Source organism: Tetrao urogallus, assembly GCF_951394365.1.
Source record: "Tetrao urogallus genome assembly, chromosome: Z".
Taxonomy (NCBI): Eukaryota; Metazoa; Chordata; class Aves; order Galliformes; family Phasianidae; genus Tetrao; species Tetrao urogallus.
The window spans coordinates 24,055,494-24,066,190 of NC_136816.1; the positions used below are offsets into that span (position 1 = coordinate 24,055,494).

General features: G+C 44.4%; 1 protein-coding gene across 1 annotated transcript in view; it reads right to left on the minus strand.

Annotated features, from left to right (window-relative positions):
- Positions 1-10,491, minus strand: part of CHSY3 (chondroitin sulfate synthase 3) — a gene marked incomplete at both ends in the record, with an annotated part of 150,398 nt that extends 139,907 nt beyond the window's left edge. Inside the window, 2 exons of the mRNA XM_079548134.1 lie at positions 8,298-8,581; positions 9,789-10,491. Of these exons, the coding sequence (XP_079404260.1) occupies positions 8,298-8,581; positions 9,789-10,491 (987 nt within the window). The remainder of the gene's footprint in view (positions 1-8,297; positions 8,582-9,788) is intronic.
- Positions 10,492-10,697: the final 206 nt, after the last annotated feature.

Sequence of the window (10,697 nt, forward strand, 5' to 3'; positions counted from 1 at the left end):
TAGGTTTGTTTGAAGACTAAATTATACATAAAACAGCATTCACAAAGCCTATGTCATTACTCCTCCAGAACTTCCTAAAATTATACCTCCAGCTGAAGATGCTCTTTGTTTGCTAGGTATATGTATGTTTTGAAAGATTTCTTACAACATTTATTTGCTGTCCAGCTTCTAATATATACTGAAAAAGCAACTAACTTGTGGACTAGTCCTGAGCTTAAACTATTAGTCGTAACTAGTAAGAAACATCAAAAGTCAGCAGTTTTTGCTACACTTCAAATTAAGAGATACTTTTAAAATATTTTATGTCACAATATGAAATATTTAAATAAACATATAATATAACAGCATATAAGGACAATAACTCAAAATATATATTTTCATATAAAACACCTCAGTGACTAAAAGTACATTTAATTAGTACTTATTTCAGTTAAACTCTCCTTGTTTACAATTTCCAGTTTCTTTTTCTGAGCCATTTCTGTTTTAGCAGAATCTCACATCTTTTGAGCTCATCAAAGGATGTGAAGCTGGAAAGTCAGAATAAAGCTATCATGAGATTTTCTAAATACAAACAAAAACAGACATTAAAAAAAAGTCTAGAAAAAGTAACAAAACTCATCAATTCTGGAGTTGAAGGGAGCAGGGACATAGTGCCTCTGCCTATTACAATATCACAGGATCACAGAATAGCCAGGTTGGAAGGGACCTCAAGGATCATGAAACTCCAATCCCACACACACCACAGCAGACACCAACCTCCCCATTTAATATGAGAGCAGGCTGCCCAGAGCCCCATCCCACCTGGCCTTGAACAGCTCCAGTGATGGGGCATCCACAGCCTCTATGAGCAGCCTGTTCCAGCACCTCACCACTCTCTCTGTTAAGAACTTCCCCCTGACATCCAATCTAAATCTTCCATCCCTCAACTTAAAACCATTTTCCCCTGTCCTGCTGTTATCTACCCTTTCAAAGAGTTGATTCCCCTCCTGTTTATAGGCTCCTTTAGGTACTGGAATGCTGCTATCAGGACACCTTGCAGCCTTCTCTTCTGCAGGCTGAACAAGCCCAGCTCCCTCAGCCTGTCTTTGTAAGGGAGGTGCTTCAGCCCTCTGATCATCTTCGTGGCCCTCTCCAACAGCTCCCTGTCTTTCTTGTACTGAGGGCTCCACACCTGGACACAGTACTCCAGATGGGGCCTCACAAGAGCAGAATAGAGAGGGACAATCACCTCCCTGGCCCTGCTGGCCAACCCTCTTCTGATGGAGCCCAGGATACCATCTGCTTTCCAAGCTGCAAGAGCACACTGCTGGCTCATGCTAAGTTTTTCATCCACCAGGACCCCCAGGTCTTTCTCTGCAGGGCTGCTGTCAAGGACTGCTCCTTCCAGTCTGTATGGATGCCTGGGATTCCTCCAGCACAAGTGTGAAACTCTGCACTTTGCCATGTTGAACCTCATCAGGTTCACCGGGACCCACCTTTCTAGCCTCTCCAGGTCCCTCTGCATGGCATCCCTTCCTTCTACTGTGTCAACTGCACCACTCAGCTTGGTGTCATCAGCAAACTTGCTGAGGGTGCACTCAATTCCCTCATCGATGTCACTGATTAAGATGTTAAAGAGCACTGGTCCCAAAGACAGACCCCTGGGGGATGCCGCTCGTTAGCAGCCTCCACCTGGACAAAGAGCCATTGATCACCACCCTCTGTCTGCGGCCTTTCAACCAGTTTCTTATCCGTCAAGTGGTCCACCCATCAAATCCACATCCCTCCAATTTGGAGATAAGGATGTGGTGGGGGACCATGTCAAAGGCCTTGCTCAAGTCCTGGTAGATGACACTGGTTGCCTTTCCTTTGTCCACCAATTCTGTCACTCCATCATAAAAGTCCACCAGATTGGTTAGAGTCTTTGAAAATATTGCACACACTTTGAGCAACATTATACCATTTAATTTAGTTAAATCAGTCTGCAACACATAACTCACCTGCAAAAAGGCTCAAGTAACACAGTAAAGCAAAACACTTTGTCAGAAACCATAAACATGATAGAACTTACAAGTGCGGAAAGGAAGTTTATACATCAGAATACAAGAAATAAAAAGATTTTGAAAATGAAAATTCTAGGAATATCTTTGCCTTCTCATCACAAACCTTTTCAACTGCCAGCCAAACTCCCATTGTAGAATGATGTGGGGCAAGAAGAACTCAAAGGAGGGAGCCATGTGTCTCCAAATTGCCCAGGAAGAATGGTTGACTGTAGATTTCTCACAAAGTCTGCACAGTGCTATAGGAGCACGTGGCTCAAATGAGGACCACATGGAATGACAGAAGAATGTCATTTCAACGCTACAGTTACTGAAACAGTATTTCTTCAATGACTTCTTATAAATCTGATAACATGTACACACAGAAACACTTGATCAAAGACACAGACGATGGAATCCACTGCGCCCTCAGCAAGTTTACAGATGACACAAAGCCAAGCAGTGCACCCAACATATTGGAGGGAAGGGAAGCCATCCAGAGGGACCTGGACAGGCTGCAGAAGTGAACCCATGAGAACCTAATGAGGTTCAACAAAGCCAAGAGCAAGTTGCTGCACTTGGACCAGCGTAATCCCAGGTATTCATACAGACTGGGAGAAGATCTCCTTGAGAGCAGCCCTGCAGAGAAGGACTTGGGGGTCCTGGTGGACAAGAAGCTGGACATGAGCAGCACTGTGCACTTGCAGCCCAGAAGGCCAACTGTGTTCTGGGCTGCATTAAAAGAGGAGTGGCCACCAGCAGGGAGAGGGAGGTGATTGCCCCCTTCTACTCAGCTCTTGTGAGGCATCCAGGTCTGGGGCCCCCAGCACACAAAGAGCTCTTGGAATAGGTCCAAAGGAGGGCCACTAAGATGATCAGAGGGCTGGAGCACCTCTCCTATGAAGTAAGGTTGAGGAAACTAGGCTTGTTTAGCTTGGAAAAAAGAAAGCTGCAGGGAGACCTCATTGTGGCCTTCAAGTACTTGAAGGGAGCATATAAACATGAAGGCAAACAGTTGTTTATGAGGGTGGATAGTGATAGGAAAAGGGAGAATGGTTTTAAACTGAGACACAAGAGGTTTAGGTTAGATATTAGGAGGAAGTTTTTCACACAGAGGGTGGTGACGCACTGGAACAGGTTGCCCAAGGAGGCTGTGGATGCCCCATCCCTGGAGGCATTTAAGGCCAGGCTGGATGTGGCTCTGGGCAGCCTCGCCTATTAGCTGGCAACCCTGTACAAAGCAGGGGGGTTGGAACTAGACGACCACTGTGGTCCTTTTCAATCCAGGCCATTCTGTGATTCTATGAAACACTGTAATAAAATGGTATGGAAATACAAATCACTCTTCTAATCCGGTGAGAACCATATCGAGTGATCAATTTTGATATCTATCATTAATGTTGCTGTACCAAGGTAACTTTAAATAAGAAATAGTTAAAGAAAGCACATTCTGAGGCCTTTGTGATCATTCTAAATCATTTATTCTTTTGTGCTCCCCAGTACAAAAAAGACAGGGACCTCTTGGAAAGAGTTCAGCGGAGAGCCACAAAAATGGTGAAGGGCCTGGAGCATCTCTCCTATGAAGAAAGGCTGAGTGAACTGGGTCTGTTCAGCCTTGAGAAAAGAAGACTGAGAGGGGACCTGATCCAGGTCTACAAATATCTGAGGTGTGGGGGCCATAGTGGTGAGGCCAGTCTCTTTTCAGTGGTACATGGAGACAGGACAAGGGGAAACAGACATAAGCTGCAGCACAGGAAGTTCCGCACAAACGTGCGCAAGAACTTCTTTACAGTGAGGTGACGGAGCACTGGAACAGGCTGCCCAGGGAGGTGGTGGAGTCTCCTTCTCTGGAGATGTTCAAGACCTGCCTGGATGCCTACCTGTGCGACCTGCTGTAGGGAACCTGCTTTGGCAGGGGGGTTGGACTCGATGATCTCTGGAGGTCCCTTCCAACCCCTACAATTCTGTGATTCTGTGATTCTATTCCTTTCCTCACATCCTCAGACACTGCTACTACCTTAATTATTCACACTCTCATATATTTTTTTCTCTAGGATCACTGACAGCTTATTCTATGCCTTTTTAATATAATGGTTGCGTTTAAGTAAACATCTAATGTAGCTGCTCAGCCCAAGCTGCTCAGCTGCTTAGGTATCTCTGCTTCAGAATTAAGCATGCCAGTATCCTAACAATAAAACACCATCCTATCTTCACCAAAGACAAATACATCCCTAATGCTTGTATGGTGTTCAACTGAAAGCTTCACTTTTATCCGACATCTTCAAAATAGAGAGAGACAAAGTCAGAGAGTCATGGAATATCCCAAGCTGGAAGGGATGAACAGGGATCACCAAGTCCAATCCCTGGCTCCAAAAAGGACCACCAAAACACAAACAGCTAAGTCCCTCACCAAAAATCATGAGACATAAGAAAGGAAAATCAGCATTTAAAGAAAGTATTTCCAGCAGAAGATGATTAGTAGGCATTCCTATATCTCAAGAGACAGTCACAGTGCCAGGGCAAGCAATTTGATAAAGAGATATCTTTGCAGGATACTTACTGTAAGTACTGGGAATAGAAAACAAATACGATACTAAAGAGTTCCTCTATTTAAAATAAAATTAAAAAAAAAGTTGATGAGACAAGACTATTAAACAGTGGGAATATATATGCAGTCATTAATGTGGATTGCTTGTATGTACAGTCAAATTACTTTTTTTCAATATCAAAGCATGCATCACCAAAACACTGAAAGTGTATAGGCCAATTTCTATGAACGCAGTTTTAATGCCTATTTTCTCCTGTAGAAAGTAGAATGAAGTCTACAAAAAGACAACCCTTACAAACTTAGCATTAGAATAAAAGTCTCAAAATCTTAATTAGTTTTATGTTGCATTTCTCACCTTTCCATTTCTGGAAAACAAAAAAAATCTCCTGGGTCACTGATAGTATCTGTATTCTGAAGATGTTTGGTTTCTGTTAGAATTGTTAGTCACCTTATTTATTTCCTCCTTTTCTGATTTGTTATGTACTTAGATTACTTATTACAAAGCTATCTTTTAACACCATAAAGATCAGTTTAAAGAAAAGAGGAAGGGATGAGAATAAAGCAATCGGCCTTCTCGAGTTTTAGGTTTTTTTCATTTACATAATAGCCCTTTACAAAATAGATCCTCATAAAAAGCAAAGCATGGAACACAATGTCTGTTTTTCAACTGTATCTCTATTTTCCAAAGAATAAAACAAAGTGTGAATCATTAACGCCAAGCTACCCTCTTCATCCACTGCAAAGCTCTTCTAGGCTTCAAAGTTAGTGGAGGAGAGTTGGTCACTTGAAATACGGACTCTGAGAACACAAAAGATCCTATTTAATTTCTATTATTATTGATCTGGGAAAGCAGAAGATGCTAAAGCTGAAAAAGAAAAATCTCTGAGACTTTTTAGAGAGGCATTTTTTGCAAACATGACAGTTTTAATCACACCTTAATCACTATAGCATTGCCAAAACTGGACAATAAGTTAAGACGTAATTGAAAACCACATCTGAACAAAGATGGATTTCCTGCAAAAAGCAAGAAGAAAACGATCTGAGCACAACACAGGGCTCCATCAGTCTCTCCTGCCCATGCTGGGGCACTGCACTGCTGCCATAGCTCAGCTGTTACTCCTGACCTGCCTAATGCTGTTCTCCCAGACACTCCCAAACACCACTGCCCCTTTGTCTCTCCGTCACACAGGGACATGGATTTGGATGGTTCACCCTCACTCCATCCAGTTCACCACAGGCATGCACAGCATGGTAGGTGAAGCAGAACACCTGTACTGGGCAGCCATTGCACACCAGCAACAGCCACCTTTAATGCTGACTGTGGGCATTTGACAAACAGCAGCCCCAAGGCAGGCTTGTTTCTCATCTGCTCCACCCAAGGTGCCCCAAAAATTCTGCTATTAGACTAGCTTTCTCAGCAATCCAGTGACTAACTTGTGATTTAAAGAGGAATAGTGCTGTCAGCAGAGACAGAGAGACAGATCACCTCAGCCATAACTTACTTGGCATGCACTTCCTACTGGGCACAAGAAGGATTAAAGTCCAGAAAATTACTCTCTAAGCAACAGTTACTGCAGGTTCATATACCTCTTCTTTTCCTGTTCTTTCTGATGGAGAAAAACACTCTTAAAATAACACTGTAGTCCTTTCCTTGCCAGCCAGTGTAAGTGTAAATCAATACAGGCACACAGGCAAGCACAACATTCTGGCTGTACCTGGAACAAAACAAAGCCTGAGTGGCGGTCAGGTTCACCTACACCACCAGAGGCACCCAGCAAAGATCAAGCACATCACGTTTTCTCATGAGTTCTTCAACTTCCTTCAACTTCAACAACAAAAAAGACTTTCAGTTCCCGTTCCTAGAGAATAAATCCAGTAACAAAATCATGTCACACAGATTCAACTTTATTCTCGAGGTTTTCTATTCCTACAAACCTGAATGGAATTGTTCCCAGTTCACATTAGTTTTCAGCTGTACGTTCAAACCTCAAAATCTCCCTAAAGGTAGTGATGTTCATAAAAACCTTGCAGCCCAGCAGGACTAAGTTCAGTACTTCAGTACAAAACCCCTTCAAGACAAATGTGAAACACGCTTTGCAGTCCATCCTAGACACAAGTCTCCAAAACAGAAAAAAAGCAAACTCAAATTTTGCTCTATCCCACTTACATTCAATAGTAAATTATAAGCAAGTTATCATCACTTTTCTTCCCAAGATGACAAAACAGAAAAAAGAAAAAAGGAAAAAAAAAAACAAGATACTACTGTCAGACCAGAATTAGAATTCTAATATCTGATATAAATAAGCAGGCATTTAAGAATTAAGAATTTTAAAATGAACTTTCACAAGCAAAGTCCAAATACATCAGAATATAGAATTAAGCTACCAATGCTTAAAAGTCTGACTAAGAACTACTAGTATAACATTAATCCTCACCTGCACAATAAATACGTTCCCTGGTCTAGCAGTGCAGCTGGTGTATTTTATCACATTTTAATTCAAACCACTTGTTGAAGTAGTCTTTAAAAACACATTTCTATAGTGGAATAAGAGATAAGATTTCCACCTCCTAAATCCATATTAGCAATTTAAGATTTACAGTTCTCTCACCATTCATTCAGTGCAGCCTACCAAACCCATTTTTAAATAGACACCTTTTTCCAGGCCTTTCAGAAAAAAAAAAAACGAAAAAAAAATCAATGCAGAAAAACAATTATTTTTCTTGACTTTTTGTCCTTAATAACATATAACCTCTTTCAGTGGCCCATTTAAATGATTTTTCTGCTTTATGAGGTAACGTCACAAGGACAAGCAAAGATTAATATTAAAGAACCAGTCAAAATAACTAAAATTTTATGCTATCACTCTTCACCCTTCCTGCCAGCTGCACACTCAGTCTATTTCAATCTGCAAAGATGATGTTGCCATTAACCACAATGTTTTTTAATGAAATAGCCCTGATTCCTAGTCTCAGCACCGCAAACAAACTTTTTTGGAACTGCAACACATCTTTATTACTTCAGAAAATGTTGCTACTGAATGAAGTCATTTTTTCCCAGAAGGACCTAAGCATACTAAGATTTGTTATGCTGTATGTGTCTGTCATAAATTTAAACACTGAGTAAAATACGTTCACTAAGTAAAATACTGTTGAAAGTGTATCAGGGACACAGGCAATACAACAAATTTCATATCTGTGTAAGGAAAAAATTAGTCCCAATTTCTACATTTGTCCATCAGGATTTCTATTCAAATGCATCCGAATAATTAAGAAAATACAGGCAATTCCTCTTCAAATAGCACAGTATATTTTATGAATCTGTGCCATAGAAAAATATGATATGCCAGATGCTTATGTAGAAATGATTTCTGAAAGGGTCCAACTTCAACATTATACACCAAATGGAGCAGTACCCTGCCAAGGATTATTTATAGAAAACCTACAGGTAATGCTTTAGCAACTTAGCAGATAGCAATACTTACAACATGGCTGCTCACAGATATAAGCTACAGTAACCATCACTAAATGAAAACTAAAAAGTACAAGTAGAAATAGTAGATGGTTGCAGCCACGTGCTATGAATGTTTTCCTACCACTTTTCCTTGCAGTCTGCAGTTTACGTTCTAATGCATTTATTAAAACCTAATTATAGTGGAAAGAGATGGCAGATACTCTGCAAGATGCAAAACTCTGTAAATAAACAACCCTGTGGGACAAATCCTTTCACTTACCTCATAGGACCAAACACACTGCGTTCCTCCAAATCTTCGGACGCACCTGCCCACCTCCACGTCCTCGTGAGTGGTGTACATCTCATGAAGGCATTCACCTATGTGTGGCACCATCCTCCTCAGAACCTCCCGGCTGAATATCATTCCTGGCCCTCCCATGCAGAAATTCTCTCCAGGCTCAAGTCCCAGCTTCCCAAGTTCTTCAATGTTACCCAGACCAGTCTGTCCCAAATACAGAGGCTCACTGCTGTTCAGTGAGCGAAGAAACTCCTCCAATTTTTCACCTGAAAAAATAAAAAACCACTGTTATCTGTCTACTTAGTCAGCCATCTGTTTTCCTGCATCTCAAGCTTGTTCTCTGCAATCTAACAGGCACCTTAGACTATCATAGGAAATTACCTCCAGTGTAGTATCCTTGGGCAACTTCATATGTCTCAGACTATTTTTTAAAATGAATATCCTCAATTAATATTTCAATGGCACTTTCATGTAGCCTGAAGAGAGAACATAATCAAAGCCTTACACTATTCAGCCAACACATGGAAATCATTCCCTCAGTAGTTTAAAACTCTAATGCGAGACAATTTGTCAATATAGTTCTAAGCTGAGGGGGAAGAGACACTGAGGAAAAATGTCAGGTATTATTTCTAATGAGATTGATTTTGGAAAAGATGAGCTCAAGCCTAAATTAGAAGAAACCTTTGATACAGAATAATTTCCTGTTCTTCCCCTTGGAACATGGCAAAAATCCAGTGTTTTCTTCTAAATGGCTTACCAATTTTTTGCAAGAAATGTAATTCAGCATTTACCTGAAATTTAAAGTTGGCACACAGGTTTAACTTGCACCCGATTAAAGACAGGTTAACTACAACTCAGAACTAAGCCCAAAGACAACAGTGTCAGCTTTTACTCCTGCAACCAAATCCATGTAGGTGTGGTGTGTAAACAGTTCAGGGATGAATGACAGCTGACAAGTAAGGAACCTATTAAATGACTCAGACAAACCAAGCGACAAATAGTGCAGTTACCTCAAGTTAAATTTCTACAGTTTGTACCACGCTCATAACCCAGACTCATGCCTCTGCCATTTGGCCATACCTCCCTAGGAATAACAAATAACAGCGGTTTTTCTCTTGTTATCAGAAAGCAACTTTTTTCCTTAGGCAGTGGCAAGCACATACCAAAAGGGAGAAGGCTGCAGAACGTCCTTAACTAACGGTGTTACAACATCCACGCGGCACCTGGGCCAACACTTTCTGAACGCGCTGCGAAGCGCAGCAGCAGCTTTACAGGTAGACTTTGACGTCTGCTCGGCTTGCAGTGCTACTCAGCCACGTGAGAATTCTCACTGTAACTGAAGACACCGCCTCCGAGGAGCGCCAGACCATAGCCCCCGCGGTGGGCGCTGCCGGGTGGGACGGGACGGCCTCTTTCCGCGAAGCGTCCAGTGCTCCCCTGCCTCCCTCCAACTATCGGGCCACCCGCGGTCACCTTTAATGTAGACGTCGTCGTCCGCCCGCATGAACCACTCGTACTTGTCCAGGTAGTGGTCGTGCATGTACTTGATCATCATGAAAGACTTCTTCTGCGGCGGGTAGGAGTCGTCCACGCCGGGCAGGGCGACGACAGGCAGCAGGGGCAGCCCTGGGGGCGCGGCCGAGCCCTGGCTGGAGAAGAACTCCACGCGGCCCGGCACCGAGGGCGCCCACGTCCGCTGCGCCGCCACCGCCCGGCTGCCCAGGTACTTCTGGGCCGTCATTACCCCAACGTAGAGGAAGTTGCGAGGCTTGGCGCAGCCCGCCGCGCCTTCCCAGTCACCGCTCCCGTTGCGGCTGCCGCCGGGCCGCCCGCTCCGCTTCTCGCCGCCTTCCTCCTCCTCCTCCTGCTCCGCTTCTCCGCCGGCGGCGGGGCTGAACACAGTGCCTTCCTCTCCCGCCGGCAGTTCCCATGGGCTGCTCCGCACGCCCGTGCCTCCCAGCACCGCCGCGGCCGCCGGCTGCTCGACCGCCGCGCCGGCGCCCCCGGCAGCCCCCGGCCCCGCCGCGCGGCCGTAGTAGGAACAGAGGCTGGCGCCGCGCCGCTTCTTCTCGCTCATCTCGGCCACCCGGGGAGCGATGAGCCAGGAGGCGGCAGTGAAGCCCAGCACCAGCCCCAGAACCACGCTCAGCCAGGGTCTCCGCGAGCGTGCTGCCATGGCGCAGGCGGGGCGACGTCCCCCCGCCGCGTCCCGCCGGAGGCGAGACCCGTCCCGCCGCGGCTCCGGGTGCGGCGGCTTCGGACGCGGCTCCCCTGCCCGGCCGCGGTGGCCCCGGCGGTTGCACTGCTCCCGAGGCAAACTTCTCCGGGCGGGCGGCGACGTGGGCGGTGGAGCCCTAGCAGCGTCCCCTCGGCTTCGCTGGC